We start from the raw sequence: 16,499 nt of genomic DNA, 5'->3' as shown, positions 1-16,499 counted from the left end.
CTCTTTGCAGGGAGGACCTAGAAGGTCCTGAATGAATTAAAAAAATATAGAGAGAGAGCCTGGGCATGCAATCGACATCAACACATTATTTCATTGTTTATCTTTAGAGGGAGTAGAAGGGAGGGGGAGGAAGGGGGAGAGAGAGAGAAACAGCAGTGAGGAGAGAGAATCATGGATCGGCTGCCTCCTGCAGGCCCCACACTGGGGGTGTGTCTGCAGCCCGGGCCTGTGCCCCGGCCTGGAATCTAAGCCTGACCTCCTGGTTCCTAGGTTGATGCTCAACCCCTGGGCCATGCCGGCCGGGCAATCCCTTTGGGCTTTTCTTTCTTTCCTTCCCGGGCCTGTGCCCTCGACTGGAATTGGACCTGGGACCCTTCCATCTGCAGGCCGACGCTCTATCCACTGAGCCACACCAGCCAGGGCCCGCTGGGGTATTTTATTTTATTTTTTTAATATATTTTATTGATTTTTTACAGAGAGGAAGGGAGAGAGATAGAGAGCTAGAAACATCATCGACCAGCTGCCTCTTGCACACCCCCCACCGGGGATGTGCCCGCAACCAAGGTACATGCCCTTGACCGGAATCGAACCCGGGACCCTTCAGTCCGCAGGCCGACGCTCTATCCACTGAGCCACACCGGCCAGGGCCCGCTGGGGTATTTTAAAGCAAACATCAGGCAGCATGTGCTTTCCGCCCCCAATCTTTCCCACAGGCTGTTGTTGGCTTCAAAATACTTCATCCTGGGCCTCACCCCCACCCCCACTCCACCCCCCAGACCTCAGACACCAGATAAAGCGAGGTTGGCGCTAAATTCTCGCTGACCAAGTCCGGTCCGGCCGGAGGGTGTCCGCGGTGGCCCTTTTGACTTTTCTGCATGTTGGCAGCTTTGCACAGTCAAACCTCCAGAAGGTCAAAGAGCACAGGACCTCCTCCCCCCTTTGCTCCCCCCCCCCCCCCCGGGGCAACACCACGCCAGTTTCCGGGGACCCTTCCAGGCGGGCCGGGCTGGGCCGCCTTTATTAATAGCAGCTGTAGTGGCTGAAAGCTGATGCCGGCGGCTGGGGCAGCCTGGCCGGCCGCCCACTCACACCTCTGCCCGCCCGCCGGCCCGGGCAGGCCATCTGGGCCTCGGAACCTCAGTTTCCTGCTCTGCCCATGGGGCCGGATCCCCGCTTTTACCCGCGGCTGGAGGAGCCAGTGAGGCCATGCCCCCACCCCCAGCCCGGCTCAGAGCGGTGCTGAGGGCAGGGGACAAGGCCTTTCGCCACCCATCAATGGGCCTGGGCTCCTGGGAGGAGGGAGGAGGGCTGGGGGCCTGGGTCTGAGGGAGGAGGGAGGAGGGGCCTGGGATCCTGGGAGGAGGGAGGAGGCTAGGGGCCTGGGCTCCTGGGTCTGAGGGAGGAGGGCTGGGGCCTGAGCTCCTGGGTCTGAGGGAGGAGAGGTTGGGGCCTGGGCTCCTGGGTCTGAGGGAGGAGGATGGGGGCCTGGGCTCCTGGGTCTGAGGGAGGAGGGCTGGGGGCCTGGGCTCCTGGGTCTGAGGGAGGAGGCTGGGGGCCTGGGCTCCTGGGTCTGAGGGAGGAGGAGGGGGGCCTGGGCTCCTGGGTCTGAGGGAGGAGGGCTGGGGGCCTGGGCTCCTGGGTCTGAGGGAGGAGGGTTGGGGGCCTGGACTCCTGGGTCTGAGGGAGGAGGCTGGGGGCCTGGGCTCCTGGGTCTGAGGGAGGAGGCTGGGGGCCTGGGCTCCTGGGTCTGAGGGAGGAGAGCTGGGGGCCTGGGCTCCTGGGTCTGAGGGAGGAGGTTGGGGGCCTGGGCTCCTGGGTCTGAGGGAGGAGGCTGGGGGCCTGGGCTCCTGGGTCTGAGGAGGAGGGATGAGGGTCTGGACTCCTGGTCTTAGGGAGGAGGGGCTGGGGGCCTGGACTCCTGGTTCTGAGGGAGGAGGCAGGAAGCTGGCTGTTAGAATGTCTCTGGCTCCGGAGCCGGCCCTACCCGGCACAGGGAAGCCCTCACGCTGTGAGCCCTGCCTTGGGCCTGTGGAGCGTTTACCTCCCGGTCCCCCTCGGCCTTCAGGCCTGGCCTCCGGGGGTTCACAATATGTTTTGTCCCCTCTGTCCTGGGACTGGAGCCCAGACTCCAGGCCGGTCTAAGTTTGGAAGGGGGGAGGGAGGGGGGCCGCAGGTCGGAGGGGGTGAGGGAGGGGTGTGAGGGGGGGGAGGGGATGTCTCTGAGCTGTCACACACACCCCTGTCCCGGGCCCAGGAAAAGGGAGGGACAAAGGGCTCGGAGAGAGAGAGAGAGACAGACAGTCAGGAACAAAGACAGGAGGAGAGGAGCAAAGACAGACAGGAGGAGAGGAGCAAAGACAGACAGGAGGAGAGGAGCAAAGACAGACAGGAGGAGAGGGACCGGAGGCTCTGGGGAGAGGAGGCCGCAGGGAAGCTGGCCTGAGGGGAAACCAGAGGAAGAGAGAAGGGGAGGGAGGGCCGGGCCGAGTGGGGGCAGCCCCGTCACAGACGGTGGCGACAGCAGTGGAGACAGCGTGGGGATGGGAGAGAGGGGCCAGGGACCAGCAGAGTCGGGACAGGGAGTCCTACCCCTGAGACCCGAGAGCCGGGACCAGGGCCGCCGGACAGAGGCAGGGAGGTGAGGGAGGGGAGGAAGAGGTGAGAAGGAGTGAAAGACGTCAACCGAGCGGGACCCACGGGCGCTGGAGGCTAAAAGAGGGGAGAGGGGTGAGGGAGGCAGCCAGCGGCCGAGGAATCTGTGGGGCCCGACACAGAGGGAGACGGGCAGAGCCTCGGTCTCTCTCCCCCTAGGCCGCGGACGGTGGGACGCAGCGGGCTTGAGGGGGCCGGTCGCCTGTCGGGGAGCCTAGACGAGGGGGAGCCCAAGGGCCTGCGGGCACCAGGCAACCCCAAGATGGAGGTCAGGGACCCCGAGGACCAGGAGGATGGGGACTCCGAGGTGAGAGAGTTACACAAGGGAGGAAGAGAGACAGAGAGAGACAGACAGACAGAGACAGAGGCAGAGAGAGGCAGATGCAGAGAGAGAGGCAGTCAGAGAGGGGCAGCCTAGGAGGGAAGGAGAAGGAAACGGAAGAGCCAGGGAAAGAGGGAAGCATCAGAGACTCCGAATAATACAAACCCAAGGACACACAGCAAGACCCAGGCCCCAGAGCCAGGCGCTCAGGAGCAAAGAATGGGAGCACAGGGAGAGAGGATGGAGAGAGAGAGAGAGAGAGAGAGAGAGAGAGAGAGAGAGAGAGAGAGGTGGAGAAAGATGGATGGAAGGGGGGGGCATGTTGTGAGGATGAAGACACAGCCCCAGTGGAAGGAAGGCAGGAAGGAAGGAAGGAAGGCAGGCAGGCTTCTGGGGCTCCCACCGACGGCAGTGGGTGGGGTCCTTGAGACAATCGCCCTTAACCTTGCCAGGACACAAAAACAGGTGGCCCGAGGCTTGTGAGTCACCGTGACTCATCCTCCTTTCTGGGGACGCTGACCCCACCCCCTGACCCCCCACCTCGGCCGGGGGCTGGCCGCCAATCTCCTCTCCCGCTGTCCCTGAGTGGGTCCGGGCTCACCCCCCCCCCCCGTGTCCCTCGCCCGCCCGCAGGAGGACACGGCCACGGCCCTGCAGCGGCTGGTGGAGCTGACCGCCGCCAGGGTGGCCCCGGTGCGGAGCGTGCGTGCCCAGTACCGCCTCATCCGGAAGCTCGGCTCGGGCTCCTACGGCAAAGTGCTCCTCGCCCGGCCTCGCCTGGGGGGTGAGTTCGGCCACCCAGAGCAGGCAGAGACTCTGGGACCCCCCACCCCCACCTACGTCCCCGTCCCCTCCCCAGTGTAAGGTTTCCCAGAAGCCCATCCTGGGAAGAGGCGTTGCGGACCCTCCTCGGTCAGGGCTCCCCGAAGTTGAAGGACTCTGAGACCCTCTGAGGAGCAGAGCCCGCCCAGAGAGGGCAGGGAGCTCGCCTGAGGTCACACAGCCGGCCGCCGGCGCCCCTGAGTCCCCTCCTCGCCCTCTCCGCCCGCCGCAGGCCCCGCTGTGGCTCTGAAGCTCCTCCGCCGGGACCTGGTGCCCAGGACCACCTTCCTGCGGGAGTTCTGCGTGGGCCGCTGCGTCTCCTCACACCCGGGCCTGCTCCAGACGCTGGCGGGACCCCTGCAGAGCCCCCGGCACTTCGCCTTCGCCCAGGAGTACGCGCCCCACGGGGACCTCAGCGGGATGCTGCAGGAGCGGGTGAGGCAGGCGGGGCCAAGGCCGGGACCCCGCGTCCGCGCAGGCGCCCCTTCGCCCAAACCCAAGGTTCCCTCCAACCCCGAGCCCCCAGTCAGCGCCCATCTCAGCTCCACCCTCAGCCCCCAAACGGCCTCCCGATTCCCGATCCTCAGAGCAATTTCTTTTCTTTTTCTTAAAATATATTTTTATTGATTTTGTACAGAGAGGAAGGGAGAGGGATAGAGAGTTAGAAACATCGATGAGAGAGAAACATCAACCAGCCGCCCCCTGCACACCCCCCACTGGGGATGTGCCTACAACCAAGGCACATGCCCTTGACTGGAATCGAACCTGGGACCTTTCAGTCCACAGGCCGACGCTCTATCCACTGAGCCACACCGGTGGCTCAATGCAATTTCATGTCAGATCCCAACCCTGATGCGTCCAAACACAAGCCAAGATGGGCAGGGAGTTGGTTGGGGTTGGGGCTGAGGGCAGAGTGGGACTGAGGAAGGTGGTGGGATGGAGACTGAGCTGGGAGTCCAGTGGGCACTGAGGTTGGGAGTGTGGGCACGTGTGGCGTGGGTGGGCTGAGTTCGGAGCTGTTTGTGGGTTGGCAGTGGGTGTGGAGAAGAGGGTGGTGGGGTGGGAACGTGAGGCAGAGGGCGTGCGTATAGATTGAGTCGGAGACCGGCTGTAGGGGGGTTTTCTCTGGGAAGGAGACGAGGTCCCACTGAACCCATGAGCTTCTAGGGGGACTGGAGTATGGTGGTTACGGTGGGACCATCTTTTTGGGAATCGGCTTTAGGTTTGAGATAGGGTTGGGAATAAACAGAAGGAAGGAAGGTAGGAAGGAGGGAAGGTAGGGTGGAAAGATGGACGGAAGGAAGACGGAAGAATGGATAGGAGGATGAAAGGGTAGGTGGAAGGAAGGATGGGTGGATGGATGGATGGATGGATGGATAGATGGAAGGAAGCATGAATGGATGGATGGATGGATGGATGGGTAGAAGGAAGGATGGATTGATGGAAGGATGGAAGGGTAGGTGAAAGGAAGGATGGATGGATGGATGGATGGTAGGATGAATGGATGAATGAATGGACAGATGGAAGGAAGGAAGGAAGGAAGGAAGGAAGGAAGGAAGGAAGGAAAAAAATCAATGGAAAAAATATCCTCGGGTGAGGATTTAAAGAAGAAGAAGGAGGAGGAGGAGGAGGAGGAGGAGGAGGAGGAGGAGGAGGAGAGGGGAGGAGGAAGGGAGGAGGAGGAGGAGGAGGAGGAGGAGGAGGAGGAGGAGGAGAAGGAGGAGGAGGAGGAGGGAAGGAGGAGGAGGAGGAGGAGGAGGAGGGGAGGAGGAGGAGAAGGAGGAGGAGGAGGAGGAGGAGAAACCACGGCCCCCTGACCTTGACCTCCCCTCGCCAGGGCCTCCCGGAGCTGCTGGTGAAGCGGGTGATGGCGCAGCTGGCCGGGGCGCTGGACTTCCTGCACAGCCGCGGGCTGGTGCACGCCGACGTGAAGCCGGACAACGTGCTGGTGTTCGACGCCGCCTGCAGCCGCGTGGCCCTCGGGGACCTGGGCCTGACCCGGCCCGAGGGCAGCCCCACCCCCGCGCCCCCCGGGCCGCTGCCCTCCGCCCCGCCCGAGCTCTGCCTCCTGCTGCCCCCCGGCACCCTGCCCCTGCGGCCCTCGCTGGACGCCTGGGGCCTGGGGGTGCTGCTCTTCTGCGCCGCCACCGCCTCCTTCCCCTGGGGCGTGGCCCTGGCCCCGGACCCCCAGTTCGAGGCCTTTGCCGGCTGGCTGACCACCCGGCCGCAGCCCCCCCGGCCGCCCCGCCCCTGGGACCGGTTTGCGCCCCCCGCTCTGGCCCTGCTCCGGGGGCTGCTGGACCTCGACCCCGAGGCCAGGAGCCCCCCGCTGGCTGTCCTGGACTTCCTGGGGGACGACTGGGGGCTGGAGGGGGACAGAGGGGGGCCCGGGGGCTCGGGGAGTATATCCGGGGAGGATGGGGAGGAGGAGGAGGAGCAGGAGGGAGGCTCCAGCTTGGAGGAGTGGACAGAGGAGGAGGAGGAGGAGGAGGAGAGGGAGGGGGACCCGGGAGGCGAGAGGATGGGGACAGATGGGGGAACTCCCGGGCCAGGGGACTGAGACAGGTGGCCGGGCCCGGAGCCAGCGGCCCCTCCCGCGGCCTCCGCGGCCACCTGGATGGACAGACAGCTGTTCCCGAAGGACAGACACAGCCCATCGGCCCTCTCCCTTCTGCAGGCCGGGCATGGCTGCACTATTGCCCCCACTCCCCTGCACATGAGGACCTGGGAGTCCAGGCCCCCAGCCCTCCTCCCTCAGACCCAGGAGCCCAGGCCCCAGCCCTCCTCCCTCAGACCCAGGAGCCCAGGCCCCCAGCCCTCCTCCCTCAGACCCAGGAGCCCAGCCTCCAGCCCTCCTCCCTCAGACCCAGGAGCCCAGCCCCCAGCCCCTCCTCCCTCAGACCCAGGAGCCCAGGCCCCAGCCTTCTCCCTCAGACCCAGGAGCCCAGGCCCAGCCCCTCCTCCCTCAGACCCAGAAGCCCAGGCCCCAGCCTCCTCCCTCAGACCCAGGAGCCCAGGCCCCCAGCCCTCCTCCCTCAGACCCAGGAGCCCAGGGTCCCTCTAGTCCTGCCTCCGCTGGGGGCTATGTTCCAATGGCCGCCCCGGTCAGGCAGAGGGACTGTGCCCCCTCCCAGGACTCTCTCTTGCGTGCTTTCTGGATTTTAAGAGTGGCTGAGCGTCAACCTAGGATCCAGGAGGTCAGGGTTCGATTCCCGGTCAGGGCACAGCCCGGGTTGCAGGCTCGATCCGCAGTGCGGGGCTCCATGATTCTCTCTCCTCATTGATGTTTCTCTCTCTCTCCCTCTCCCTTCCTCCCTGAAATCAATAAAAATAGTCTATAAAAAAAGAGGGGCTTCACTCTGCACAGCAATGGGGTGTCCTGGGCTGCCCCCTGGGGCCGCAGGGGCTGCTGGGGGAAACGCTGGTGGCATGGAGGATCGTGTGTTTGTCCGGGGATTTCTGAGCTGGGAGATACTGAGTAGGGGGAGGGGGGGGAGGGGACGCAGGTGGTGTGAGGATGGGGACAGAAGGGGGAGCTCCCGGAGGGCTCAGCATCATCTCTGCATCCGTTCCAAAAAGTCTAACGTTATTCCAGAACAAAGGTTTGTTCTGAAAGAGCTGCGTTTGCATCTGTCCGCTCGCTGTCCGCCGGAGGGCGGGGGGCCCGAGACCCGGGGCCCGGCCCGCCTCCCAGTTGTCCTCCACCTGCTGCCCCTCGGGCCCAAGTCTGAGCTCATCCCTCGCCGCATCGCGCTGGAATCCGTTGTCTCATCCTCTCCCCCGGGACCCCGGGGTCCTGTCCTGGGACACCCCCACCAGCGCTGGTGTCTGACCGGCCAGTGGGCGCGGACGGACAGCTGGGGTCACGGCAGGGGACGCACAGGGAGATGACGTCACCTCTACAGGTGGTCCCGATCCCGGGTCCCAGGGAGAAGGGGCTGGGGGCCTGGACTCCAGGTCTGAAGGAGGAGGGGCTGGAGACTAGGGTCTGAGGGAGGAAGGCTGGGGGCCTGGGCTGCTGGGTCTGAGGGAGGAGGGGCTGGGGGCCTGGGCTCCTGGGTCTGAGGGAGGAGGGCTGGGGGCCTGGACCCCTGGGTCTGAGGGAGGAGGGGCTGGGGGCCTGGACCCCTGGGTCTGAGGGAGGAGGGGCTGGGGGCCTGGACTCCAGGTCTGAAGGAGGAGGGGCTGGAGACTAGGGTCTGAGGGAGGAAGGCTGGGGGCCTGGGCTGCTGGGTCTGAGGGAGGAGGGGCTGGGGGCCTGGGCTCCTGGGTCTGAGGGAGGAGGGCTGGGGGCCTGGACCCCTGGGTCTGAGGGAGGAGGGGCTGGGGGCCTGGACCCCTGGGTCTGAGGGAGGAGGGGCTGGGGGCCTGGACTCCAGGTCTGAAGGAGGAGGGGCTGGAGACTAGGGTCTGAGGGAGGAAGGCTGGGGGCCTGGGCTCCTGGGTCTGAGGGAGGAGGGGCTGGGGGCCTGGGCTCCTGGGTCTGAGGGAGGAGGGCTGGGGGCCTGGACCCCTGGGTCTGAGGGAGGAGGGGCTGGGGGCCTGGACCCCTGGGTCTGAGGGAGGAGGGGCTGGGGGCCTGGACTCCAGGTCTTAAGGAGGAGGGGCTGGAGACTAGGGTCTGAGGGAGGAAGGCTGGGGGCCTGGGCTGCTGGGTCTGACGGAGGAGGGATGGGGGCCTGGACCCCTTGGTCTGAGGGAGGATTCAATGTTCTCCTGCGTGTGGGACATTTGTGCCTCCACAGTCAGTTCTGGGAGTCAACACACGATGTCGCTCCATCCCTAGTGGGGCTGAGGGGGCGTGGCCGTGGGCGGGGCTTAGGAGCTAGGTGGGGGCGTGGCCTCGCTCCTGGGCAGGCCTGCGCTGGCCTGGGTTGTAAGTGCTGGACACTGACCACAGCGGGCAGCCCCAGGGTCAGGCCAGCCTTGGAGAAGGTGAGGTCCGGAGTCGGGGCCCAGGTCAGCAGGGGGCACGCGTTACAGGGCCTGAGGCGGGTGGGACCTGAGAGGGAGGCCGGGCAGGTGGCCAGCGTCCCGGGTCCCCACGGAGAGCCGGACTGGACCTTAGGGCTGTGCAGTGGTTGGGTGTTAGGGCAGAGTCTGGGGTCCCAAGACGTGTGAGATGTATGGGTTCCAGTAGAGATGGGACCGGAACCCTGACTGCAGGGTCTGAGGGACGGGGGCCTGGGCTCCTGGGTCTGAGGGAGGAGGGCTGGGGGCCTGGGCTCCTGGGTCTGAGGGCGGAGGGCTGGGGTCTGGGCTCCTGGGTCTGAGGGAGGAGGCTGGGGGCCTGGGCTCCTGGGTCTGAGGGAGGAGGGCTGGGGGCCTGGGCTCCTGGGTCTGAGGGAGGAGGGCTGGGGGCCAGGGCTCCTGGGTCTGAGAGAGGAGGGGCTGGGGGCCTGGGCTCCTGGGTCTGAGGGAGGAGGGGCTGGGGGCCTGGGCTCCTGGGTCTGAGGGCGGAGGGCTGGGGTCTGGGCTCCTGGGTCTGAGGGAGGAGGCTGGGGGCCTGGGCTCCTGGGTCTGAGGGAGGAGGCTGGGGCCTGGGCTCCTGGGTCTGAGGGAGGAGGGCAGAGGGGCTGGGGGCCTGGGTCTGAGGGAGGAGTTGCGGCTGTAGGAGGGGGCCCCAGCCCTCTCAGGCTCTGGGCTGCTCCACATCCTCCCTGGCATTCGGCCGGGTCCCCCCGCCGGGCTGGCAGCCGGGCCGCGGCCCCCAGGGGCCGGGAGCACCTGTTTGCTCTCAGGCGCCGACGCTGCTCACCCACCGCCAGCGCCCAATCTGTTTGCTTTGGAAACAAGATGGGGGCGTCTCGAGTTATCTGGTTCGTCTTTCACCGTGGGCCCTGGCGGCTGGGGGTGGACACCTGTGACCTTAGACTTAGTTTCGCCCCAACTCACTACGGCTTCCTGCTCCTCAATGCCTTCACTGAGGAGGGAGACTGAGTCACGGTGGGGAGGGCCAAAGGGCCGACTGTCCTCCCTCAGACCCAGGAGCCCAGGCCCCCAGCCTCCTCCCTCAGACCCAGGAGCCCAGGCCCCCAGCCCCTCCTCCTTCCTCAGACCCAGGAGCCCAGGCCCCCAGCCCCTCCTCCTTCCTCAGACCCAGGAGCCCAGACCCCCAGCCCTCCCCCCTTGGACCCAGGCCCCCAGGCCCCCAGCTCTCCCCCCTCGGACCCAGGAGCCCAGGCCCCCAGCCCTCCCCCCTCGGACCCAGCCAGGCCCCAGCCCCCCCCCTCAGACCAGGCCCCCAGGCCCCAGCCTCCCCCCTCGGTCGGCCCGCCCTGGGTCAGCCTGTGCTCTGGCCGCAGACATGCCGGGGAGAGCGTCGGACGAGGAGCAGGCGGAGGCGGGGGCCCCGGCGGACGGAGCGGAGGCCCCGGAGGAGCTGGGGGGCCTCACGGTGGAGGAGCTGCGGCAGGGCCAGGAGGCGGCGCTGGCCCTGGAGGACATGATGGCGCTGAGCGCCCAGACGCTGGTGCGGGCCGAGCTGGACGAGCTGTACCAGCAGGTGCGGCCGCTGGGCGAGGGCCGCTTCGGCCGCGTGCTGCTGGTCACCCACCGGCAGAAAGGTAGGGGCGGGGGGCGGGGCGGGGTGGGGAAAAGGGGGTGGGGGAGAGGCGGGGAGGTGGGGGCGGCCCGGAAGCCAGCTGCTGGGCGCCCGCAGACCTGGACAGGCTCCGGTGCCCTCCAGGCCGGTGTGCTGAGGGAAGTCCGCGGTGAGCATGCAGGGTGTGGTTGCCAGGACAACGGGGTGCGGAGAGCAGAGGTGCCCTGGGGCCGGCGGGCAGCCAGCTTATCGGTCGCTGTGGGGATGGTTCCGGGCCGGGCTGTGCGCCAGGCACCCGGCAATCTGGTGTCTTTCTGCCCACAGGCACACACACAGGCACACACACCCCTATATGCAGGCACACACACACACACACCAGCACAGGCATACACACACACACACACACACACACACACCGGCACAGGCATACACACACACACACACACACACACACACACCGGCACAGGCATACACACACACACACACACACACACACACCGGCACAGGCATACACACACACACAGAGGCATACATACACCCCTATATGCAGGCACACACACACACACACCGGCACAGGCATACACACACCTGCATACACACACACACCCGCATACATGCACCCAAGCACACCCATCCTCCCCACAGAGCAGGACACTGGATGGAGCTCGGAGGCCATGTCAGTTGGGACACCCCCTCGGAGTTCCCCCGGGGCCTCAGCCCATCTGGGTGGTGCCAGGGACCCAGGCAGGGTGGGAGAGGGAGAGAGGAATAGAAACGTTCACGATGCGAGAGAATCACTGATCCGCTGCCTCTGGCAAGCCCCGCCCCCTCCCCTGCGACTTGACCCACAGCCTGGTCATGTGCCCTTGACCGGGAACCACACCGGGGACCCTTCAGTCTGCAGGCCGGCGCTCTATCCACTGAGCCGCAGGGGCCAGGGCGCTGTGTCTTATTTCCTGGGGACAGGACACCCTGTCTTCTCCCCAGTCCTGGGGCTGGGAGTCCGGGGACATGGTGTCAGCCGGGCTGTCCCTCCTGGGCCTGTGACTGCCCGCCCCTCCTCCCCCGTGCCCTCACGTGGCCCCCCTCTGTGTGTGTGTGTCTGTGTCTGATCGTCCTCGGATTAGGCTAGGGAGCACTCTATGCCCTTTTCTCACCCCTCCGAGGACGCCATCTCCCAAGGCAGCCACTTTCTGCCATGTCCGGGGTGAGGCCGTGAGCACGGGAATGGGGAGAGACAGAGTCTGGCCCAGAGCAGGAGAAAGGCAGACCCAGAGCGGGTCACTGCGGAGCCGGAGGCAGAGCAGCGGGGGTGCTGGAGGCCGCCAGTCTCTGGGAGGCGGAGGCCCCTGCGGAGGCTGCCGGGAGGCCCCGGGGGCGCCTGGCCCGGGCGGGGCTGGGGTGGAGGTGTCGCTATCCGGGGGGCGCTCTCGGGGCTGCGGGCGCCCAGATGGACGGGGCTGGGGCACAGGAGGCTGCAGGGCGGGACCTGCTGCACCGGGGCAGCTCCCAGTGGGCGGTGGGCGGTGGGCCTGGCAGGTGGCGCCCCTAAAGCGGGAAAGAGAGGGAGGTGGCCTGCAGAGCTCGCGTTCTGGGGCCGATCCCAGGCGGGATGGGACTCCTGGAGATTCCTTAGTGGGATCTGATGCCAGGCTTCTGGGGTGGGATGGTGGGGTGGGGGCTGCTGAAGCCGGGTTCCCCTGGGCCCCAAAGGTTCTGGGTTCAGTTTTCCTGGAGTCCCTTCGGTGGCTCCAAGTCTACAGACTTGAGGAGAGCAGAGCGGAAATGCTCAGAACGCTACTGTATTTTTTTAAGCATTTAAAACTATATATATTATTGATTTTTACAGAGAGGAAGGAAGAGAGATAGAGAGCTAGAAACATCTGTGAGAGAGAGACATCGATCAGCTGCCTCCTGCACACTCCCCACTGGGGATGTGCCCGCGACCAAGATACATGCCCTTGACCAGAATCGAACCTGGGACCCTTCTGTCCGCAGGCCGACTCTCTATCTACTGAGCCACACCGATTAGAGCTTAAGCATATTTTTGTTGATTTCAGAGAGGAAGGGAGAGGGAGAGGTAGAAACATCGATGAAAATCATTGATCGGCTGCCTCCTGCACACCCCCTACTGGGGATGGAGCCTGCAACCCGGGCATGTGCCCTTGACCGGAATTGAATCCGGGATCCTTCAGCCTGCAGGCCAAGGCTCTATCCACTGAACCACACGGGCCAGGGCAATGCTGTCGTGTTGTTACTGCCCCGGGGTGTGTGTGTGTGGGGCCTTGCTGGGAGGCGGACTGGAGGGGGCATGAGGGGGTGGAGGTGGTCTAAGGAAGGGGCTCCGCTGGCTCCAGGAGGCAGCCTGGCCCAGCCCACCCGCCCTCGCCCTCCCAGGCACGCCTCTGGCCCTGAAGCAGCTGCCCAAGGCCTCCACGTCGCTGCGGGGCTTCCTGTACGAGTTCTGCGTGGGCGTGTCGCTGGGCGCGCACCCGGGCGTGGTGGCCGCCTACGGCATCGGCATCGAGTCCGCGGACTCCTACAGCTTCCTGATGGAGCCGGTGCTGCAGGGCGACCTGCTCCGCCTCATCCGGCCCAAGGTGGGCGCCTCAGCTGCCACTGACCCCGCCCTGCCCCCGGCCCGCCCCCCGGCCGGCCCGCGGGCCTCCCAGAGCCACCCACACCCTCAGACTGGCCAGCCTCATCGTCCCCATGGGCCACACCAGACCAGCCCCCACCGTCCCCACGGCCACACCAGACCAGCCCAACCGGTCCCCACGGCCACACCAGACCAGCCCTCACTGGTCCTCATGGGGCCACACTGGGTTGCATGGGGCCACACTGGGGTCCATGGGGTCACACTGGGGTCCATGGGGTCACACTGGGCTCCATGGGGTCACACTGGGGTCCATGGGGTCACACTGGGGTCCATGGGGTCACACTGGGCTCCATGGGGTCACACTGGGCTCCATGGGGTCACACTGGGGCTCCCTGGTCCTCACCTATTTGAGGCTCTTGGTTCTCCTGGGTCGGCTCCCTGGGGGGAGGGGGAGGGAACCTGAATTTGCCCGAGTCCCCTTCCCACTACCAGAGGGACAGCAGCCTGCCCTGCCCCTGGACCCCGCCCCTGCCCCTGCCCCTGACCCCGTCCCCGCCCCCGCCCCCGCCCCCGCCTCTGACCCCGCCCCCTCCTCTGCCTCTGACCCGCCCTCTCCTCTGCCTCTAACCCCGCCCTCTCCCCCTGCCCCTGACCCCGCCCCCTCCTCTGCCTCTGACCCCGCCCCCTCCTCTGCCTCTGACCCCGCCCTCTCCTCTGCCTCTAACCCCGCCCTCTCCCCCTGCCCCTGACCCCGCCCCCTCCTCTGCCTCTGACCCCGCCCCCTCCTCTGCCTCTGACCCCCCCTCTCCTCTCCCTCTAACCCCGCCCCGCCCCCGCCTCTGACCCCGCCCTCTCCTCTCCCTCTAACCCCGCCCTCTCCCCCTGCCCTTGACCCCGCCCCCGCCTCTGATCCCGCTCCACCCCTGCCCCTGACCCCGCCCTCTCCCCTGCCTCTGATCCCGACCCCGCCTCTGACCCCGCCCCGCCCCTGACCTGACCCTGCCCCTGCCCTTGCCCCCGCCCCGCCCCACCGCTGACCGTGCCCCTGCCGGCAGGTGGGGCTCCCGCAGCCCGCGGCCCAGCGCTGCGCGGCGCAGCTGGCCTCGGCGCTGGAGCACATCCACGCGCGCGGCCTCGTGTACCGGGACGTGAAGCCGGAGAACGTGCTGGTGCGCGACCCGGGCTGCGGGCGGGTGCAGCTGGCCGACTTCGGCCACACGCGGCCGCGGGGCACGCTGCTGCGCCTGCGCGGCCCGCCGCTGCCCTACACGGCGCCCGAGCTGTGCGCGCCGCCGCCGCTGCCCGCCGGGCTGCCGCTGCAGCCGGCGCTGGACGCCTGGGCGCTGGGCGTGCTGCTCTTCTGCCTGCTCACCGGCTACTTCCCCTGGGACCAGCCGCGCGCCGCCGACCCCTTCTTCGATGATTTCCTGGCCTGGCAGGCCTCGCGCCAGCCCGCCGACCGCCCGCAGCCCTGGTTTGGCCTGGCGCCCGCGGCCGACGCCCTGCTGTGGGGGCTGCTGGACCCCGAGCCGCGGAGGCGCAGCCCCGTGAGCGCCGTGCACACCTACCTGGGCCGGCCCTGGAGGGAGCGGGCCGGGGAGGACGGGGAGGCCGAGGCGCTGGGGGACGGGGAGGAGGCGGGAGAAAAGTGAGGCGCAGCCTGGGGGGCCCCCCTTGGCCCGGAGACTCAGGGGAATGGAGACCCATATCCCTTCTCCTGCGGGGTCCCCGGCTCCCTGTGTGCATGCGCGCACCTGCCTCCATCCGCCCCAGGGCCTTTGCACTTGCTGTATCCTCTGCCTGCAGTGCTCCCGGCTCCTCCCCTCGCCTCCTGGGGACCTGCAACGCTTCCCCTGGGCTCTCCCCGCCCCAGGGGCCCCAGCCTGGCCCACCACCCCACTGCGCTCTGTGGCACCCAGTCCCCGCCAGCTGCCCCGTGTGCCCTGCTGGGGCCTGAGCTCCTGGAGGCGGTCCGGCCTGCCTGTGCTCCTGTGTCCCAGCAGCCACAGCTGCAGCCGGGGGCAGAGGCCTGTGCAGTGAGGGGGCCCCTGTGGCTTTGCCCGCCTCCCCTCCTCCCTCTGCTGGGGGTGCCCTCTTGGTGGGGTGCCTTGTCCTCGCACCCCAGCCCCTCCCTACAAATAAAGTCCACCTGACCCCTCCGCTCCGTGAGGCTGTTGGTCTGTCAGCTCAGGGGAGGGGAGGGGAGGACACTGCACGTGCATGCGTGTGCGTGTGTGTGTGAGTGTGTGTCTGTGTGTGGGTGTCTGTGTGTGTGTGTGTGTGTGTGTGTGTCTGTGTGTGGGTGTCTGTGTGTGGGTGTCTGTGTGTGTGTGAGTGTGTGTCTGTGTGTGGGTGTCTGTGTGTGTGTGTGTGTGTGTGTGTCTGTGTGTGGGTGTCTGTGTGTGGGTGTCTGTGTGTGTGTGTCTGTGTGTGGGTGTCTGTGTGTGGGTGTCTGTGTGTGTGAGTGTGTCTCTGTGTGTGTGTGTCTGTGTGTGTCTGTATGTGTCTGTGTCTCTGTGTGTGTATGTGTGAGTGTGAGTGTGTGTGTGTGTGAGAGAGTGTGAGTGTGTATGTGAGTATATATGTGAGTGTGTGTGTGAGTGTGTGTATGTGTGTGTGTGTCTCTGTGAGTGTCTGTGTCTGTGTGTGTGTGAATGTGTGTGTCTCTGTGAGTGTGTGTTTGTGTCTGTGTGTGAGTGTGTGAGTGCGTGGGGAGGGGGAGGGAGGGGGCCAGCGGCCGGCACCACGGCCCGTCACCAGCTGGGCCCCGGCCCCTTCACACCTCCCCTCGCATCGGCCCCCTGGCAGCCGCGCTGTTTGCAGACACTCCGTCTTCCTCTCCGCGCCCGCCTTGGCCGCCAGCCCAGCCCGAGGCTACAACTAGAGCTGGATCCGGTGTCACTCCCGCCTGGCCGGGGCCCACACCGGTGCCCTGCTGGGCCGCGGGCATCGCCGGGGGGGGGGCAGTGTGTGTGACCCCAAGGGCCCTTTGAATCCAGGTTCAGTTCCGAGGCTGGGGACACGGCCCCTGTCCGGGGCAACCCCGGCGAGCTTCCTGGAGGAGGGGGCCTGGGCGTGCACGGCCAGGGCCTCCTGCCGCCTTATCCATGAGTCTGAAACGGATCCGAAATAGCCTGAGCCAGTGGGCCAAGAATGTGTCCCCAGAGCGGGGGAGGCAGCGGAGGGTGCGAGGGCAGGAGGGCAGGGGGCAGAGGTGGCACAGACGGTGTTAATTGGTAGCGGCAGCTGAGGCTTAGCTGGGAGGTGAGAATGACAGGGTGGCCGGGCAGGGGAGGACAGAGGCCCGGGGGAGGCCTGAGGGGAGGGGAGGGGCGTGCTGATTAAATATTCGTTAATTCAGTGACACCCCGGATGCTCACTGTAATGCTCAGGGTCCGGGAGGCTCCTCAGCTTGGGGGGAGAATCATCCATCGGCTGCCTCCTGCACGCCCCCTACTGGGGATCGAGCTGAAAATCCGGGCGTGTGCCCTTGACCGGAACTGAATCTGGGACCCTTCGGTTGACGCTCTAGCCACTGAGCCACACCAGCCAGGGTGAAA

At 66.5% G+C, this 16,499-nt stretch overlaps 2 protein-coding genes across 4 annotated transcripts; both read left to right on the top strand.

Annotated features, from left to right (window-relative positions):
- The first annotated feature begins 1,078 nt into the window (after window positions 1-1,078).
- Window positions 1,079-6,698, top strand: SBK3 (SH3 domain binding kinase family member 3). 2 transcript variants are annotated; one of them, XM_084906523.1, is made up of 4 exons: window positions 1,079-1,198; window positions 3,608-3,758; window positions 4,029-4,231; window positions 5,634-6,698. In XM_084906523.1, the coding sequence occupies exons 1-4, from the start codon at window positions 1,157-1,159 to the stop codon at window positions 6,354-6,356; spliced, it is 1,119 nt and encodes a 372-aa protein (XP_084762649.1). In that variant the 5' UTR covers window positions 1,079-1,156; the 3' UTR covers window positions 6,357-6,698. The 2 variants fall into 2 exon arrangements, with proteins under 2 accessions (XP_084762649.1, XP_084762648.1); XM_084906522.1 differs by lacking the exon at window positions 1,079-1,198 and adding an exon at window positions 2,720-2,959.
- A 1,994-nt stretch (window positions 6,699-8,692) lies between these two features.
- Window positions 8,693-15,104, top strand: SBK2 (SH3 domain binding kinase family member 2). Of its 2 annotated transcripts, none has more exons than XM_084906560.1 (4): window positions 8,693-8,731; window positions 10,102-10,362; window positions 12,738-12,940; window positions 13,995-15,104. In XM_084906560.1, the coding sequence occupies exons 2-4, from the start codon at window positions 10,104-10,106 to the stop codon at window positions 14,589-14,591; spliced, it is 1,059 nt and encodes a 352-aa protein (XP_084762686.1). In that variant the 5' UTR covers window positions 8,693-8,731; window positions 10,102-10,103; the 3' UTR covers window positions 14,592-15,104. The 2 variants fall into 2 exon arrangements, with proteins under 2 accessions (XP_084762686.1, XP_084762687.1); XM_084906561.1 differs by having other exon boundaries at window positions 8,693-8,755.
- Window positions 15,105-16,499: the final 1,395 nt, after the last annotated feature.

Source organism: Pipistrellus hanaki, assembly GCF_964339955.1.
Source record: "Pipistrellus hanaki genome assembly, chromosome: 15".
Classification (NCBI taxonomy): Eukaryota; Metazoa; Chordata; class Mammalia; order Chiroptera; family Vespertilionidae; genus Pipistrellus; species Pipistrellus hanaki.
Note: the sequence above shows the minus strand (reverse complement) of the source record. Positions and strands in the feature narration are given on the sequence as shown.

Excerpts from the sequence above, each read along its gene's own strand:
- SBK3 (XM_084906522.1), top strand. The coding sequence starts at position 2,915 with ATGGAGGTCAGGGACCCCGAGGACCAGGAGGATGGGGACTCCGAG. Across the intron at positions 2,960-3,607 it reads AGGAGGATGGGGACTCCGAG|GAGGACACGGCCACGGCCCT; the intron begins GTGAGAGAGTTA and ends GCCCGCCCGCAG. Across the intron at positions 4,232-5,633 it reads GCGGGATGCTGCAGGAGCGG|GGCCTCCCGGAGCTGCTGGT; the intron begins GTGAGGCAGGCG and ends TCCCCTCGCCAG.
- SBK2 (XM_084906560.1), top strand. The coding sequence starts at position 10,104 with ATGCCGGGGAGAGCGTCGGACGAGGAGCAGGCGGAGGCGGGGGCCCCG. Across the intron at positions 10,363-12,737 it reads GGTCACCCACCGGCAGAAAG|GCACGCCTCTGGCCCTGAAG; the intron begins GTAGGGGCGGGG and ends TCGCCCTCCCAG. Across the intron at positions 12,941-13,994 it reads TCCGCCTCATCCGGCCCAAG|GTGGGGCTCCCGCAGCCCGC; the intron begins GTGGGCGCCTCA and ends CCCTGCCGGCAG.